We start from the raw sequence: 19,569 nt of genomic DNA, 5'->3' as shown, positions 1-19,569 counted from the left end.
ATACCTGCGTATCTCTTCTGTGTGTTTTACAGCATCCAGCCCCCTGCATGCTTAACACATAACCTCTATTAAATAAACTTAAAAGTTTCAGGTAAGGGCCCAGTGTTGATACTTCTCTGTATACAGTTCAAAAGATACACTTCTCTGTGATGTTTCACGTACCCATCCCAGCATTTGAGTACAGAAAAAAATAGTCCCCCATCCCACACTAGGGTAGTGTCACATCATCATTTTATAAAGACCCAATAACAGTGACAAATATACCATATGCAGAATTTCCCTATCTAAAATGCTTGAGTATACTGGGGTGGTTCTGATGTATAAGATGACGACTCAATCTTTAGTATTTACGTAGGTGAGACTGCAAAGAATTGTAAACAATATTTTAAAAATCTCAAAGCGTTTGAGGAGGATGCAAAGCTACATTCCAGGTACAGTGTCACAAAAATCCCAGAAGGACAGAAAAAAGCTTAAGTGCCACTGATTGACATACTGTGACGCTACCTTACAGACAGACTGTGCTGCTGCTAAATGACTGTCCTTGACTGCCCTTTAAGGATTCAATTAATAGGCCTGTAAAGTTTACTAATCCTCTTGGTTTTGGTGGGTGGGTTTTTCTGGTGCTAACTGAATAGATACTCACCTCCGGGAATTCTCTGACAGCAATGAGACGGTTCAAACTGATACTCGACAATTTACAGTCATTACTGTTTTTGAAGGGGTCTTAGTACTACAGTCACTTCTTGAGCAACTCTCCAACATCCACAAAACTCTGAATAATGATTGGAAATAATAAGTGATTCTTTTTAACAGGTTTATTCTTAAACTATCACTGCTATTAAATATTGGGACAGCTAAGTGGACAAAGCATCTCACTTTCACCACAAGGACTACAATTTATTTGTTGTCACAAATTTATCACAAGCAGTTAGGGACGGTTAGCTCTAGCAGGTCACAAGAGGCCGTGGTAATGAGCAGAACAGAGATGAAATGGGTTCTTTATCCCCAAGAGGTTCCCTCGAAGGCCAGACTTGAAGTTGCTGGCAGAACAATGCAAGGAAAAATGCTACAGAGTCCACAATTTTTGCTGCAGTTAGCTAGGGAGATGAACAGTTGCACTGCCCTCCTGATGCTCCCCAAACATTTCATAGCCACATTTTTCTCACTAGAAGGAAATCAAGACTGCCTTAAGGACAGGCTTTTTGATGCTAGCACCTGTTCGCTTCTCCAGCTTATTATTGTTCATTATTTCTATTATTGTAGAACATCCCACCCTCACTCAAAGATCAGATCCAATTGCTCTAGGCACTGTTCAGGCAAGTAAAATGATGTCTGAAAGTTTAATTTGGGATGTTAATCCCAGAAGTTTTAAATTCCTGCTTCCCCACCCCCCAACTATCCCATTCCCATATACAGATATTATAAAGTGTCAAACCTAGGAATCCCCTGGGCTTGTACTTCCAGTAATAAAAAGGTTGGAATGAAATAACTTGATGCTCACTCAGAAACCTACAAATCTGGGCTAATATATTTTAAATGTAAACCCCAAATCTCTCTGAAACATTGTGTTATGTTCCTTTATGCCTTCTATGGTGACACAGGATGCATACAAATTGCTCTGTAAAGGACAACAAGACAGCATGAAGGCTGCCACAGCCCCTTTTGCCTTTAAAATCGTATGGGTGATAATACAAAATGCTCCTGTCTGGTCTCGAAAGCTGTGCCTCTTCCTTCTTTCATTATGAAGACCCAGTGGATTGCTTACTTAGCATACACCAGAGGCTATAGATAGGGTGAGCAGTCACTGCAGCCAGAAAGCCCCAGTACAGAACGAATGCAATTACCCTCAATATGCAGCTACTTTGGAGCTGAATTGTGCCGAAGAGAGAAACCCTCCAGGTGACAAAACCATGCGTGACTGGGAAGAACAGCCTCTGCCACTCAGCTGAAAAAGCAATGCAGTAAGTGACTCTGATATTGCAGCAGACACGGACGGTTTCCTCCGATTAGTTGGGAATTGAAGATTCGCAGCTTTTTTTGAGCGAGTCTCTACAGTCCAGGAGCAGCGTCAGAGTTCTGTGAATGTCTCATAGTTCTCTTGATTCACAAACCAAGACGACCAAATGTAACTGATACGCACTGATGCTACTGCATACATCTCACATTGTGTGTGTGTGTGTGTGTGTATATATATATATATATTGCAGAGGAGGAGTGTTTGCTATATGGTTCTGTGCTGAACTAGTATTGTTAGGTTTGTCATGCTTTTCTATAGTCATTTTTAACAGTGATTAATGGAGGGATGTCACTTAACATGATAGTGAACACCTCTATATTACATTTTAATTAGACATCGTCATTTATGTGCTGGGGTGCAGGTTATTTCCATGCTATCACTTTAATGTTTAGGTTTAGAGGGACTTTGACTGGCAAGTGTTAAGCTGTTTATTACAACTATCAATATGAATGGACACATACTCTGTTAAACAATAATTTTAGCTTGAGTGGATAGGTCTAGTTTGTGATAAAATACTTAAGATAATTGGGTCTAGGTAGCAGCTGATTTTTGTTGGTAAATACTTGCAAGTAGTACTTAGTCATGCTGTATCTTTGTGTTTTTATAGATTCAGATGTTCTTCTGATCCCACATGCTGCAGTAAGAGACTGTGTAATTTATAACGTGTAGCTGAGTAACAGCATGATTTGAAGTTTAGTTTATGAGACAGAATGTGTCTCTCATTTAGCAAGTATTCGAGGAAGAGGAGTTTGGGTTATAATCATAGGCCTTCACTAGAAACTCAGTTAATCTTTAGCGGCAGATTAACAAATTTAAAGATGTGCAGTTGAATTTGGGGCTAATTCTGAGCTGCATATTTTCTTGATACAGTTTCTTGATACAGATTTGTTCAGTATGTTGTGGGGTTCTGGATTTAGATACAGTCTAATCTGGCTATTGTGGTCATCACTGCCATTTTGGGTTCTGAAAAAAAGTTTAAAAAATATAAAGAGGCATTATTTTAAAAAGTTAAAGTGTTACCAATGAATTATAGTTAGAGATGCTCCCAAGCATTGAGTCAAATGTTAACATTAAGCAGCTGTGAGGTCTTGTTAAACAAGCCACTACATTTAAACACTCAACTTTGGTCTAAGAGTTATTGTCTGAACTATTGGAAAATGAAGTTCCTCACATTATAAAAGAGAAAGCTATCCGGTTCATTTACTTCATCATGTTAGTTCTGTACAAATTTCACTGTAAACCAATGTTTACTGGGAATTATAGTGTTCCAATGACATGACTGAAGTAAAGTTTTTGTTGAAATATTTTGTGCATGGGTATTATTTAAAGCATAGATGTTTTAGCCTTAGGCAAAAATGAAGAAACTGAGAAATACATTGAAATTACAATTGAAGGGTATCAGGCCTTTCTTCTCAGATGTAATGTACTTAAATCTTACTGGGTTGTTTTCCCCACGTAAGTAGGCACACAGCTGGGTTTTAGATCTGCTCCCTCTGAGAAGGCAAGCTAGAGAATTTTCTCCGTCCAGTCTAGGCAGCCTGTGACATATGGTACAGTCAGGCTAAAGTCATTAAGATGAATAATTAATAAGTTAAAGTTATTCCTCAGTAATAGGACAATGAATTGTCAAGAGAGACAAATCTGCAATTAGAAGAGACTGCATCTAAAGCTACATCCCCACTTCCCTGCCCTCTTCTGCTTACAGAACCCGATGGTGCTTCCAGCCCTCTTGTCTAAGGCCCTGATTCAAAGCCCACCAGAGTGTTTCGACTAATGTGTTTTGGATCAGGGCCTTTGTTATTTTCTATAACAGGATCTCCAAATGAGTCCATAATCTCTGCTTAGTTGCCCAGCAATGAACTTGGAGCATAAGAGGGTTAAATATCCAAAGGCCTTGGATGTCTCTTATAAAAGCTTAGTATCGGTTAGCTATCCTGTACGAACAGTAGTTATTTCATTTGTAGTGAGAATGCATTTAAGCACAGCCAGCCTTGACACTGCCACCAGGCTCGTTCTGAGGTGAACGTTGCTGAAAGTAAGACAGTTTTCCAAATGTTTTCCCTAAAAACAAAATTTGGGAGTGGGAAGACAAGAAAATGCAAAAAAGAGCTGATATTGGGAAGATATTATATTTGTAGTGAGAGTCACAGGAGGACAGTGGATTCATGTGACAATTACATGGAAGCATGAAAACTGCTGAGAGTCTTTAAGTGTCCTGAACTGTGACTTTATAATAGTTTTTCAGCTGTGATTGTTCAAAGTGGAAATAAATTAATCAACATGTTAAATGTGAAATTCAGTTCATCTGTCATGTAGAATAAGTATATTAAGTGAGTGTAAGTGCTTTAAATTCTGCTTTACATCCTTTAAACAAAACTTAAAGGGTAAACGTAGCAAAAGCCCTGACTCATAGGGCGAGTTAACTTTATTCCATTTGCAACTTTTACAATGGAGAAAGATACAAAGGAATGTTTCCCAGGTTTAACTTTCATAATAGTTAGTTGTAGTAATTGATCAGCATCATTTAAATCATTAATCATCAACATCATTTAAGGTAATCAAGTCACAGTAACTTTTTGAAGGGTATTTTCCTATAGCTATATCCCTTTACCACTTGTTTCATTTGCAGATGCACTGAAATAGATGCTCACATACAACATGAAATGTGACAGCACCATCCTGTGGTTGGTGAACCAAATATCTGAACCAAAACCTCCACTACAAAAAACAAACAAACAAAAAAACCCCAAAGAGCATACAGCAGTTGGATCTATATGCTCAATAATTTCAAAGTGCAATTTAAAAGAGACATGTCCCATTTGCAACTGAAGCCAATGGCACAGAAAATGCAATATATAATAGCATATTGTCCAGGGACATACTTGACTATATTCTAACAGTTTTTCATAGCATTTTTAGTAGAGCTGTTATTCTTCATTCCTGCAAGGATCAAGAATATTTGACAGTAATATGCCCTAAAACATAGCACACATTTCCCAACAAAATAAAAGATGACAGATTTCCCCCCTCCCCCCATTCTGTTATTCAAAGCTTCTGGATCGTTTAACTGTCTAGATACTCTTAAATGGGTATAATTATTCGCATTTATGAAAGCAGATGACTTGGAAGCTTCATTATTCTAGACTGCTATGATCCAGGGGTGGTTTCAATCAGAGCCCTCCAATGTATTTTGCAAAACATCTTCAAATAATGGAGCCAGTGCTTCAAGCATCATTTAGGAAGAAATGTAATTAAATATCAAAGGTAATTGTCTGATACTTCACCTTAGCTACTGTTCACAACAGATGCATTCCTCTCCCCTACATTGATGGGCAATATTTTTAGACAGCTGAAATGCTGGACTTGCCACACACACAAAAAAAGTCCCCAGACCTACAGTGCATAAAGAGCAGTGCACTATGTTCGCGGAGGTTAAAGGGGTAAGATAGCAACATTTAGGAAGTGCTCTGACTGAGCTGGTTTGTGGAGGGTTTTTTTTTTTTAAATGTACTCCTCCTTCCTAATGCAAGCATTAACATGGCTATAATGTAATGTATATACTGTACATTTGGAGCTATTTCAAAATTACCTCTCCTTGTCATGCAGGTGCAATTTAATTAACCTTCAGGGTTACAGAAGAACTAACCTATACTTTCTCAGTCTTAGTTCCCTGTTCTCTAAAGCTTTATAAATATTTTTAGGCAGGAATTTAGTGTCAGGTTAACATGGGTCAATGCATTTTAAATAAAGCTGTGAAATCATGGATTTCAATAAATTTGGGGGATCGGTGTGCGATAGTGCACTCCAAGTACCTGATCCTTCCACTGACATCTGGAGGAAACTCTAAGTGCTGCATATTCAATAATGAATCTTCAATGATTTTTTCCCATCCCCTTTGAACTCAACCAGAAGATAAAACTTGTGTATGGAACATGAGCCTACTGAAACAGTGGACACTGATATTCTCTCTTGGCATTATATTAGACATTTACATTTCAAATCCACTCCATGCAGCTTTGCCAAGATTCAAAACCTTTTGGTGCCCAGTCTGCGAGCAAGTGGAATTAATACTAGAAAGAGGGAAATATTCAAAGAAAGAGTATTCTAGCCCCACCTCCAGCCACCATTCAGTTTCCTCACCCTTTGCCCTGAACAAAGGACAGTACCTAAAATGCAGATGCTCACGTTTCTCTGGCTAGAGGCAGAACCCTTTTATTTCAAAAGATAGATTTCTCTTAATTATTCTAATCTTTTCCTGTTTTACCACAGAGCTTCGGTCCAGGGCTGATAAAAAACTAGGCTTGGCTGAGAACAGAGTACGAACCAAATATGTTTGCAGGAATGGGTCTCATCACTGCTGATGACCTGGTTAATGGGAGAATTTGTCTGTTGAGTAACACAGGTTCAGATATAAGAAGATAATCACGAGGGGGCTGACTCCACCAATCTCTCTCCCTTGCTCCTCACAGTTTCTGCTGCCATTTCATTCTTCTTCCAAATCCTGGCTCCCATTCAGTCCCATGTATTCCACTCCCTCCCCCCACCCCCGCTTCCATTACTGTCACCCACATCTACCTAGGTTACCTACCAAAAATACCCTTGTGATAAAAGCACTCTAGTCATAGGGCCAAACAATTCTGCTCAGAGTTCAACAACTCAACAAGGTCTGTGCAGTGCTGAAATCCTGCTTACCCCCAACTTTGAGGATCCTCAGGCTTTATTACCCCTCTGCAAAAGGTGAATTTCACCCTGGCATAAGTCAGGATCCACCACACCTACTTCAGTGACATTGCTCTGGGGTTTCACTAATGTAGTTTTAGCCCCTGTATGAGGGCAGCCCTGCTGAGAGGGTGTGACAGGTACCATGTATATTATGAGATTGACTTCTCAGCTCATTTTGAAGCATTAGATGTTTGCCCCTGCCAGGGCAGGATCCAGTGCATCAGTTTCTACATCCCCATAACAAAAAATGGATGTGAGGGAAATAACATATCAAGTCAGCAGGGTGCAGAGGTCCATGCCCCTTAGTGGTGTCTGTGGAGCACGCAAGAATTACCTGGTGTTTGCTTCTTGACTCCAGATATACAAGCTCTTGGGTGCCTGTAGAAGCAGCTGTTAAGAAGGAGGCGGCAAAAGCCTTGCATCCTCCACTAGGGGCACTGCAAGAGAGAAGGAGCACGGGGGAGAGGAACCTTAGCTGTCAACTGAAAGTGAGTCAAATGATACTAGCAGGATCAGAGGCAGGATCTTCCCCAATGACATACTCTGGAGCAACCAGGGCAGAGGAAACCAAACTACTAGATCAGAGACATATTGGAGAAAGGAAACCATTTTGACTGCAGTCCTTTTCAACTAACTTGTACATGTTTGCCAAGTGACAGTGTGGAATCAAACAGGTTAATGATTTTTGGGTTGGGAAGGGAGCTGATCTCATGTAGTGAAAAAGTTACAGAATTGCAATCCCCAAGCATTCAAACTCAAATAAAATTGTCTTAATCTCATGATTTTTAAAAATACATGTTGCATTTTTTATTTGCCTTCTGGTTTTTGAACCTGTAGGATTTGTTTTCAAGCTTTTCTCCACAGCCAGGAGGTCTAGAAAATTACTTCCTTTTTTTTTAAATTAATCAAATTATCTAACATGACTCCAGAAGCTGGGGCTTTAAGAAAGCCACCAACTATCACAATACTCATAATAAAATTATGACAGGTTTCAGAGTAGCAGCCGTGTTAGTCTGTATCCGCAAAAAGAACAGGAGTACTTGTGGCACCTTAAATATCCCCTGTCTGTGTGTTCCATTCTATGCATCCGAAGAAGTGAGCTGCAGCTCACGAAAGCTCATGCTAAAATAAATTTGTTAGTCCTTAAGGTGCCACAAGTACTCCTGTTCTTTTTTTAATAAAATTATGAAAGCTGGAAATGTGAATTGTTTAATATGGGGATCATCTCACTCTACATTTACAAAAGTTTAAAGAGTCATTGTAGGGAGCTGTGCTACGGGGACAGTGGAGGATTCCTCCTGATCCAAGGAAACCATCAAGTTATGCAAAGCTAGTGTTACTGGCTCCACACCATCCATTCCCTTGTCCACAAAATATCGGGACTATCAGGCATGCGAGGGGGCAGGATTGGGGAGACAAAGTGGCTTAGAACCACTTTTCCTCACATGTCTTCTCAGCTGTGCAGAGGGAAAATTCCCTGTAGGGGGAAAAAGTGTGTGTGGGGGCGGGAAATAATCAAGCCCCTGGGTGAAATCTGGCTCCACTGAAGACAACGGAAGAGCTGGTTAGAACAAAGTGAGCAGTTGTCTATTAAAAAACGCAGCTTTTGCAATGACAGAACTGGTCACTGAAAGTTTGTTTTGGAGGGAAAAAAAAGGTTCAGACAATGTTGAAACATCCTGCTTTGACTTGTCATTCAAAGTGACTTTCAAGATTGTTACAATTCAAAATTGTAGGATATATTTTAAAAAAGTCAAAACTGAAACACAATTTCAGGGGGTGATTTTTTTTTTCTGAAGAATTTTTTTTGGTTTCATTCCAAATCAGAAAAAGCTAATTTTGAAATCTTGTGTAAAACAATTTGTCCTCCATACAGCTCCAATCAGGAGAGAAACTTCCATTGAAATCAATGGAGTCAGGATTCTATGCCATGTGTTGATGTTATGCTTTCAGATTACACTTAATCGGGTGGCCACCAGCTCAGCGTGAAGACACTTGTCCTAACTGTGAGACTTTTTCCCTAGCTTTCCTTATACCTTTCCTTATTCCACAGTATATTTACCATAAAGGGTTAAATTCTGCCCTCGGATATACAAGTACAATTCCTACTTAATTTACTGGGGCAAGCTTCTGTCCTGAGTTAAAAATCAATGGGATTGGCTTAACTGGATTTGCAACTGCACAACTGAGGGCAGAGTTTGACCTTCTGTTGTCCTTAGACAGACAAAATACACAAGCTGTCTTGTTCTTTGGTCCTGAGATGCACATTGCTAGATACTGACAGTTCAGTGAATTTTGTGGTCTGCATAAAATAAAACATTATTAATTTCTTTGTTCTTATGCCATGCCCTGCAGACCAGGCAATTCCTTCTTCAGCTGGAGTTAACTATAGCCCATTTTCCACTCCTCCCCTCATACATTTGAAAAAGCTGCAGTTCATTGACCCTTTCTTGTTCCAGTCTTGAAAGAAATTCAGATTCTCTCTTCCTCCTGGCCTTACCTCAGACCGAGTTCCAATGGAATCAGAAATTATCGCCACCTCTTTCTCTTTTCCCGTTAACAGGTATAGCTCACTTTTGTTTGCTTGTACCTCTTGGAGAGTAATAGTTTCCTATCAGATTTACAACAACCATGGCGTTAATGAAAGAGTGGATTCCAGGACCATGGTATTTCTGTGTTTGAAATATCTGGATCTGTCACAGGTTCATAAGCCAAAGTCTGGTTGCCCTGTTTACCACCTTTAACAACATAACTGTGAGCCTCTATATGTAGATAGAAAGGGGAGCTACCTGACCTATGAGCTAACATTGTTATGTCACTCCAGTTCTCTGAGCTCAGAATTAAGGACTAGAATCTAAAAACATAGGCCAAATTCTGCCCTTGGAACATCCACAATACTCCATTGGCATCAATAGGTCACATGGTTATCAGAGGGCAGGACTGGGCTTCATTTTACTTCAAATGCATGTTGGTTACAGGTTAAAATCAACAGCCAAATTGAGGAAAAAAGCTTCCTCCTCTCCTCCCACCCCCCCAGAAAAATCTATGCATGAGATCTTCCTGCACTGACAGTCTGACTACAGATCTTATTCTGGGGGAAAAAAACTTTCCTTCACATCCACAAATGCAGTATTGTGGTTATGCATTATGTGACTCTATCTACTCTGTACAATAGATGGAAATATTTACCTTTGCCCTAAATCACTCTAACAAGGCGCTACTGGCCACTGTGTGTGCTGAATGAGATACCAAGCCCAGCTTTGTAATACACCTTCCAATGAAGCTGGGGCCTCCTTGGCTTACTCTCCAGGAAGCTGCTGCAGAATCTATTCATATTCTGGCAGTAGCAAAGCAATTTAAACAAGCAGATTTGGCAGCTAAAGGGGAAGTTGTTGTTGTGTCAACACCTTGCTAAAATTGAAGATTGACAGCTATATGGCAAGGCTTATAAAGAAGTAATCCTAAATCTCTTAGTTCCCACAACCAACCTATCTTAAAGAATTCTTTGAAAGGTTCCCCACACTCAGAAGATGCATGGGTAGATGAGTAACTCATAGCATTGCCTTTGATCTAAGTTACTGCATGATGCTATCTCTATATTTGTAGACAGTTTATTGAACCATAATTTTTTTTGGTCGTTTTGTGACTGATTTCCGTATTCCCCACTACCGCCCAACAAAGCTAATGAGGCTTCAAACAACATAGCGTACAGAAAATTAATATGGGTAGCTTTGGAGGTGTTGAAAAGGAAGCAACTATGCCTGCTATTAGGTTATGCAAATTAAAACAGTTTTAAAAGGGAATTGTTCTGGAATAATGCTAGTCATCATACCTCAGAATGTGGCCTTAGGATGTTGGAAGTACACTATTGCTTTGCTAATATTTTTGATATATTTGTAGGTGAATTTTCCCAGCAGATTTCCAGCTTGCACTAAGGAAAGATTGCCTCAGGTTTACAGATACTCTTATTTATACGTGGACATCTATTTGTAGTTTAAGCAAGCGTCAGCAAAGCGTGAATGCCCAATGCTGCTCACAATTAACTGCAGAGAAGCAAATTACATTGGCACTGTAGGCAAGATTGCAATTTGGTAACAATGGGATATTCAGGGAAATTAAAACTGTACAGTTAAAGTCACGTTTGCTTATTTGCTCAGGGATTAGCATTTCTTCCTTCTTTGGCTTCACTTTCTCCTGGCAGTTTGGTGGTGTAATCGAACCATATTCATGTCTGGACACCTGGGGCCAAATTCAGAGATCACTTAATTGACAGCAGAGCTGCATGTTGGTAAGAAGGGCAGAAGGAGGAGTAGTAAGATAAGCAAAAAAGAAAACTAGTAGATCCTCTCAGCTTACTTAACGTTACCTTACATTCTCCCTATTATTGCTACATCCACTTCCTGCACTCAATGTACAAGTTACACATATTTACTGATTTATCAATGTCTACAATAATTTATGCCACCCAGGGGCGGCTCCAGGTCCCAGCACGCCAAGCGTGTGCTTGGGGCGGCAAGCCACGGGGGGCGCTCTGCCAGCGCCGCGAGGGCGGCAGGCAGCCTGCCTGCCGTGCTTGGGGCGGCAAAATCCCTAGAGCCGCCCCTGATGCCACCATTTACATCACTTCTGAATTAGGCCCTTGACATTTACTATTTTAATGCAGGGACGCCCGGGGCGGGGGCAAGTGGGACAATTTGCCTCAGGCCCCGCAGGGGCCCTGCAAGCCGCTCCGGGTTTTCGGCGGCACTTCCGCAGTGGGCCCTTCACTCACTCCGGGTCTTTGGCGGCGGGTCCTTCAGTGCAGCAGAAGACTTGGAGCAAGTGAAGGACCCGCCGCTGAAGTGCTGCCGGTACCTCGGAGTGCCGCCTGGTGAGCATAAGCGCCGCAAGTGACGGGGAAAAAAAAAAGTGATCAGCAGCGCTTAGGCTGCTCTACCGCCGCCGCTTCATTCTTCAGCAGCAATTCGGCGGCGGGTCATTCCCTCCAAGAGGGACCTGCCGCTGAATTGCCGCCAAAAACCCAGCCCTACCCTAGGGACCCGCCGCTGAATTGCCGCCAAAGACCCGGCCCTACCCCAGGCCCCCTGAATCCTCTCGGCGGCCCTGTTTTATTGTGGATAAACTCCAATAATGGTCCACAGAACAACATGATGATTGGAGGATATCCAAGCCTGTGCTGATCTCACAATGTAGTGGGGTGGTTACCCCCTCTAGCCCTGACAGGATTAAGGCCGGCCCTGGGAGAGGGCTGGGGCTGTAAGGAAAAGCCCAGGCTGCTTAGGAAAGCAGGCACAGCTGGCGCCATGCCCCAGACAGAGCACAGCAGGTCCTTATAAAAGCCTGCTAGCTTGGAGCTAGAGTAGCTCTCTCCGGTCTTGGAGGGAGCAGGGCTTGGCTGTTGGTAGCAAAGGTACTGGGCCCAGAGGACCAGGGGAGCTCCAGGCTGGTGACTCACCAGGCTGCAGGGCCTGGTCCTAGGCCCACCCCTGAAGTACTGGGTGGTAGAGGAAGACAGCAGGTCCTACCCCCTTGCCTGTGATGACTGGCTCTTATACTGCAGTCTGCTCCAGGGAGTGGGGAGGTCATTGCTAACTGGCAGTAGCCACTGGCTGAGGCAAGGTGGGATTAGGGGGTTGGGGGTCTCTGGGGAGGGGAGACCCTGAGAGTGAGGGATTACTGCCAGGGGGCAGCATCCCAAATAATGGGGCACCAGAGTCTGGGAGGGACACGGGGGCCAAGCGGTAGCGGGATACCGGCCTGCCGAGGGCACTCCAATGGCTGGAGAGCTAATTCCCTGAGGTGACCAGCAGGAGGCGCCGCAGGGTGAGTCCCACACCGTTACACACAAAGATTTTATGTATATTTCCCATGGAGCCACTGACCATAATTTAGGCATCAAGGATTCCTCACAATGGTTTAGCAGCAGCTGGAAAAGTCTCCTGACATTAAAGGTTGATCGGAGTTACAAAAGAGCAACTGACAGATCACACAATAGACAAACTCCAGATAATTCTGCTTCTCAGAAATAGGGACACCATTTATATAATAGCATCCACAAAGCTGCTGTTACTCATTATGAACTTGAACTTCAATTTCACAATTGAACATAAACATTAAATATCACATTCCCCTTAAACTGTACTGATTTCCTGAAACTGGTACATAACACAGAAGTATAATAAATATATAATCACATTCTGCTTATTAGCCTAATTTGAAAGGACTCTGTATGTGTATCCATTCACCTTTGGTTGGTTAAAATAAAAGTTTGACCTCTGATCATAAATCAAAGCTTAAACCTCACAGCTTGTAAGTTCCCATATCAACATTTGAGACAGTCTAGTTAAACTTGTGAGCGGTTCTATTACATATCTTATTTTCTAGAGTTTGTCCTCATACTTGCTGCATCTGAAACTTGAGGTCTCAGATTCCCGTTTATACATTTGTATATTTTTTAAAAATCATGTAAATCTCCAACAATTAGCTATTGTTTTGTAACATACAAAAACAATCCTGAAAGCCAAACCAATTGTCACTTTGTGACAGGGCATTGTCCCACTCCTGTCTCTTTTCTAGCCACAAACTGCTCCAAAACTTTCTTCTAGTCAAACATGTGCAATTTATTTAGTGTTCTTCCCACCATCCTTACAAACGTATGCAGCTCTGTATATACATACACTCCTTAGCTCACACTCAATCAGCCAAGGAGGAGGGGAGACAGATTTCTCCCTGGGAGGTCTCTCCTGGCTCTGACTCCCAAAAGTCTGCCAGTCCCTCCTAACTTCCTGAGCACTTCCTTCCTGTGCCTTTTCTACTTTCTGGGCCAATTAGCCTTTTGGGCTCTCCTCAATCCAATATATCAACAGAGCACCGCTTTTCTCTTCAGGTTTATTCTGGGGAGATTTACTTGGTGATCTAGTAATCAGAGTGCTGGTACAACTGCTGTTGCCCAACACTGTCACACCTGAAATAACTAATGTTTCTTCAGTTAAAGAAGTCTCCTTTATGTTAAAGAAGAACAAAATGGAAATATTGAATGCTCAAGTAGGAAAGTTTCAAACCAGACATCCAACTAGCTAAGCTGAAAGTGCAACTTTCTGCTGAGCTCTTTCAGTGTGGGACTCCTGCATGAGCTCAGAACATTTCATTGCGCGTGCGTTTTTTTTTGCCGCCTTGTCTGAGATAGCCTTTGGGACAGAGGAGGGAGGCTTGAAACATTTGCAGCTGCGGGAGGAAAAAAACGGAGAGAAGTATTTAAAAAGATACATTTTACAGAACAATGGGTAGACTCTTTCATGGTGAACAACACTATTCATATTACATAGCACATGTGATTTCGGTACAAGGTCATTTTTTGCATCTTATATTGAGTGCCTGCGGCTTTGGTGTTATAGATCCAACACGCCGGGCAACAGAATTCGGCTTGCAGGCTTCTGCAACCTTCATAACAGCAGTGCTCTCCTTTCCCATACTAAGCAAAGCCCGTTGAGTTGTCCATTTAGGGCTGTGGTTTTCATATTAACGTGCAGCAGCAGAAACCAAACTAACCCCCCCACATCCTTTTCTCTGGGATGACTGCTTTAACCCTCCCCCCACCGCACCAGGTGGCTGGTATCAGGGAAGATCCCTGCTAGCCAAACACGAACAGCTCAGCGTGAACACCGCCCCCACCATCCTTTTCTCTGCAATGATTGCTTTAACCCTTCCACAACTGCATGGCTGGTATCAGGGAAGATCCCTGCTAGCCAAATCTGAACAGCTCAGTGCCAATGCCCCCCTCCCCCCACCCCGCTTGGCTAACGGCGGGGAGGATTTCTTTTCACCCACAGGCAAACAGCTCAGTAGGAACGGCCACCTATGAATGTCCCCTTGATTAAATTCCCATATTTCAACCAGGTTGCCATGAATGATATCACTCTCCTGGGGAGATAAAGAACGGATGTTGCTTGAATGCCAGCAAACACCGGGACCATACGCTGCCAGGCTTTGTCATGTAATGATACCAGATTACTTGCTACATGCATGGCGTGGTAAAGTGTCCTACCATGGAGGATGGAATAAGGCTGCTCTCCCCAGAAACCTTCTGCAAAGGCTTTTGGAGTACCTCCAGGAGAGCTTCATGGAGATGTCCCTGGAGGATTTCCGCTCCATCCCCAGACATGTTAACAGACTTTTCCCGTAGCTGTACTGGCCACGAATGCATCCCAAGTCCTCAGGGCAAATTAATCATTAAAAAACGCTTACTTTTAAACCATGTTTTATATTTACAAAGGTACACTCACCAGAGGTCCCTTCTATAACTTCATGGTCGGGGATACCACCTTGGGAGGGTACTTCAGTCAGGGTGAGAAAAAGATCCTGGCTGTTGGGGAGAACGGTGTGCTGTGTGCTCTCCTCAACCTCGTCCCCCTCCTCATCTTCCCCATCCGCAAAATCCCCAGGCATGGCGACTGAGAGTACCCCATCATCGGAGTCCACGGACAGGGGTGGGGTAGTGGTGGCGGCCCCCCCAGAATTGCCTACAGCTCAGTGTAGAAGCGGTACGTCTGCAGCTCTGTCCCGAAGCGTCCGTTTGATCATTGGCTTTCTGGTACGCTTGTCTCAGCTCCTTAAGTTTCATGTGGCACTGTGTTGAGTCCCTGTTGTGGCCTCTGTCCATCTTGGCCTTGGAGTTTTCAAATGTTTTGGCATTCCATCTTTTGGAATGAACTTCTGATAGCATGGATTCATCTCCCCATACAGCGATCAGATCCAGTACCTCCCATATGATCCATGATGGAGCTCTTTTTCGATTCTGGGACTGCATGGTCACCTGGGGGAGGGCGCAATTTTATATTCTTGCCTCGGGCACAATAATACCTAGTTACGGCTCTGGTACCCACATCTGTGCCTGATTTGTTTCCACATGACCCTAAAAGTGACTTATGTATTCATGAACCAGAATAAAGAACCTAATTTTGCTTGAATATTTTAAAGGCTTGTCTGTACTGCAGAGTTAACATGAGTATTGCTCTAACTCAAATCTCATTCACATACCAAAAACCTTTAACTGAAGCGTATTGGTGTTTTTAATTCAAATTGGCTGGCCCGTCAGGTGATATAGGCCAGGGGTTCTCAACCTTTTTGTTTCTGAGACCCTTCCCAACATATTATCAAAACTCCATGGCCGAGCTGTGACACAACTGTTTCTCTGCATATAAAAGCCAGGGCCAGCATTAAGGGGTAGCAAGCAGGGCAGTTGCCCAGAGCCCCACACCATGAGGAGACCACAAAGCTAAGTTGCTCAGGCTTTGGCTTCAGTCCTGGGTGGTGGGGGTCAGTGCCCCGGCTGCAGTCCTGCACAGCGGGGCTTTGGCTTTCTGCCCTGGGCCCTACCAAGTCTAACACCGTCCATGCTTGGTGGACCCCCTGAAACCCAGACCCCTGGTTGAGAACCACTGATATAGGCTACAGCTCAAGTCAGCACAACTCATCAACTGCTAAGGCTGCTCTGTGTAGCTGGAGTGTTATGACTCAGCGTGGCTGTTCTCATTCAAGCTAGGCTAACGTAATGTGTTATTAAAGATCAATTTGTTGGGTAGGAAAACATGGGATTGGGGTTCATTGTATGTCAGTGGGAAATGTAACGCAAATATAAGCATGAAATACTCAGGAGGAGTTGGAGAGTTTCAAGTAAGAGATGACCAAGTTTTATTTCTGGGTGTTTACAGCCTGTCATGTTTGTTTTCTTTAAAAAAAAAATTAGATATGGGGGAAGGGATTTACAGAAGGAAACCGATCGGAGTTTCTTTACCATCTATAATGTCCAAACATACTTTGGAAGGATTCCATCCTCAAAGAATTACAACTAATAATCAAACAATTATATTGATCGGGATAGGGAGGAGACCCTAGTGATTCATGTATCGGGTCAATTAATTTTCATCATTACCCAGTACTTATTTTTTGAATAAGACATCACATTTTAGAAATTAGCATAAAGAAGGTTATAATGCCAAGGGAAGACCAAAGCTGATAATCATGAAATATAGAGTGAGTGACATAAATGGTATCAAGCTAGCGCTTGACCCAGCACTGTATCCTGTGTAATTTAGAGACTTTTCAAAAGGGTTTATGAAGTTTTATCCAGGGCCGCCCAGAGGGGGGGGGGCAAAGGGGGCAATTTGCCCCGGGCCCCGGGCTCCGCAGGGGCCCCCAAGAGAACAGCGGAGGCTCCCGCCTCCGCCCCTCTCCTGGAGTCTCAGCGCATCAAGCACCGTGTCTCCAGGGGGGCCCCTGAGCCCCGTCCCGCTCAGAGCCGCGTGGTCAGGGGGCGGGGCCGGGAGCTCCAGGCTGAGCTCAGCTCCCTCCGCTCGGCGTGGAGCTCCCAGCCCCGCCCCCTCACCACGCGGCTCTGAGCGGGACGGAGCTCAGGCCCCGCCGGCCACACGCTGCGGCTGTTCCGGTGAGGCGCTGAGACTCCAGGCGAGGAGGGAGCCGGGGGTAAGAGGCTGGGGCCGGGGCCGGGGCGGGGGGGAAGCGGGACCCGCCGCCAAAGCGCAGCCCGGTCTTCAGCGGTGGGGGGCCCCTTCCGTTCCGGGACCCGCCGCCGAAGTGCCCCGAAGACCCGCGGCGGGCCCCCCCCCCCCCGGCCGAATTACCACTGAAGACCGGGCTGCACTTCAGTGGCGGGTCCCGCTTCGGCGGTAATTCGGCGGTGGGGGGCTCCCGCCGCGAGTCTTCGGGGCACTTTGGCGGCGGGTCCTGGAACGGAAGGGCCCCCCGCCGCCGAAGAACCCGGGCCCCCAGAATCCTCTGGGCTGCCCTGGTTTTATCACTGACAAAAGGGCAGGGAAAGGGAAATGTAAGCCCTCCAGCTTTTAAATGCACAATACTGTACATGCTTACCTTGTAGGGACTGGCCTATAGCCTGAACACACACACACACACACCTTTTTTTTTTTTCTTTGAATTGTTGTCTTTTAAATTGGTACGGATGGTTACTCAAGGACTTCTGGGTTTTCCTTTAGGCAGATCATTTGGTTCTGGAGGCCCCGTATTAGTGCATCAAATTAATTAAAACTAAGGCAAAAGACATTTTAGCAGACTTAAAAAAAGAAACATTTTGTAAAATGACCGAATCTTGTTTTGAAACTGTAATACAAAAATAATTCATAGTGAAAGGCTTACAGGAGTCTAGCTGGGATAGCTATTGATTGGATACATTTGAGGAACTTCTTTGTCACTCAGTCCATTGGTTTTATATTTACAGATTCTAAGGCCAGAAGGGACTACTGCAGTCATCTGGTCTGACCCCCGGTATAACACAGGCCATAGGACATCCCTGAATTCATTCCTGTTTGTACTAGGGCAAATCTTAGAAAAAAGATCCAATCTTGATTTAAAAGTTGCCAGTGGCAGATTTTCTCTCCCAATCTTTGGAAAGTTGTTCCAATGGTTAATTATTCTTGCTGTTAAAAATTTACACTTTTTTCCAAACTGAATTTTTTGTTCTAATTCTATGATCCTAACACAAAGGAAACCAGACTAATAAGGCAACTAAAAAGAGAAACCTCACAGTTTGGGCTGGACCTTCTAGACAATCATTGGGGTTTTCCCCCAGAAGTAAAGTGCTTTTTGTACGTAAGACATGTCAATCTGCTCATTCAGGTGAAGAGCCCTTTGCTCCCTGTGCATTATTTGCATGAAAGTGCATCATCTTGGCTAATAGTATATCAGTCAGCTATTGTCTATGCTCTGTATAGAACTGTTAGATGCTGTGCCAAAACAAACCTTTTTACAAACTGAACATGAACAGTGTTCTGACAGTTTTGATTCCCAATGGTGCATTGACAAGCTACTAATCTACCTGAAGACAGAATGTAATTACACAATTAATCTTTTTAATCAAGCACCGCACTTTCAACAGTCTGCTGAAGTAACAAAGAAAAAACCTGACAGTCTGAAACAGGTCTGGAATCAAAGCTCCTTTCAGTAGTCTTAAACGGTAGCTCTAACGGCACATTTTATATAGAATCAAGGTGCTTACAGCATAATCCTCCTATGAGATGACGGAATATCTGTACATGTTCACAGAGTACATCAGCAGCAAGAAAGCAACTTGCAAGCGTGGACAAGAGTCCAGACCCTGTTGCCATTGGTGCAGAGTGGAGAAAAAAAGAAAGAGTGGCGTTAACCCTTCTTTGTGCCCACCCCACCCAGCACAAATGCCAGGGGCTGGGCTGGCAGCTATTAGAGCAGATTGAGACTGCTGGTCTTCACTCCAGCTTGCCACAGCCCCCGCTCCACAAGGGCTGTTTTAGCAGCCAGGGATCATGGAGAGATGTCCCAGGCATTCCTCCTTTCTCCCAAGCCATGCCCCACACACCAGGGGCAGGAAGGGAAAGTGGTGCATAAGTCAATGTGGTGGCTCAATGCCAACCATAGATTCCTTAATGCCTGGGGAAATCTGCAAGGTGCTGAATCTATCCCCACAGAAAGCAATCAAAGAATATATCCTGCAGACCTCCAAGAGTCCACAGACCACAGGCTGAAAACCATTGCTATAGTATAATCACTTATATATAGTGTGACAGGGTCAGGCCAGATGGCTACAAGAGAGTGGTCAAAGGTAGATACATTAGTTCCAGGTTAAGTGGGTCCCTTTTCCCTGGGTAAGATAACAGGGACTATTCCAGAACACTCAGGAACTTTCTAGAACTAATTAAGGCAGGCAGGCTAATTAGGACACCTGTAGCCAATTGGGAAGCTGCTAGAATTAAGGCTAATCAGGACACCTGGTTTTAAAAGGCTCTCACTCCAGTTAGTGGTGTGTGTATAAGGATCTGGGA

At 43.6% G+C, this 19,569-nt stretch overlaps 1 protein-coding gene across 2 annotated transcripts in view; it reads right to left on the bottom strand.

Moving 5' to 3' along the window:
• ARNT2 (aryl hydrocarbon receptor nuclear translocator 2) overlaps positions 1-9,512 on the bottom strand; it is a 185,329-nt gene extending 175,817 nt beyond the window's left edge. For both annotated transcript variants that reach the window (XM_044979469.1, XM_044979470.1), the window contains exons 1-2: positions 9,240-9,512; positions 7,074-7,176 (exon numbers count right to left, since the gene is read on the bottom strand). In XM_044979469.1, coding sequence (XP_044835404.1) covers positions 7,074-7,161 — 88 coding nt within the window. In that variant the 5' untranslated portion in view covers positions 7,162-7,176; positions 9,240-9,512. The remainder of the gene's footprint in view (positions 1-7,073; positions 7,177-9,239) is intronic.
• Between the last annotated feature and the right edge of the window lie 10,057 nt (positions 9,513-19,569).

The sequence above is a fragment of the Mauremys mutica genome, chromosome 11 (assembly GCF_020497125.1).
Source record: "Mauremys mutica isolate MM-2020 ecotype Southern chromosome 11, ASM2049712v1, whole genome shotgun sequence".
In the NCBI taxonomy this organism is placed as follows: Eukaryota; Metazoa; Chordata; order Testudines; family Geoemydidae; genus Mauremys; species Mauremys mutica.
The sequence above is the reverse complement of the archived record's forward strand: the minus strand, read 5'-3'. Positions and strand labels throughout refer to the sequence as shown.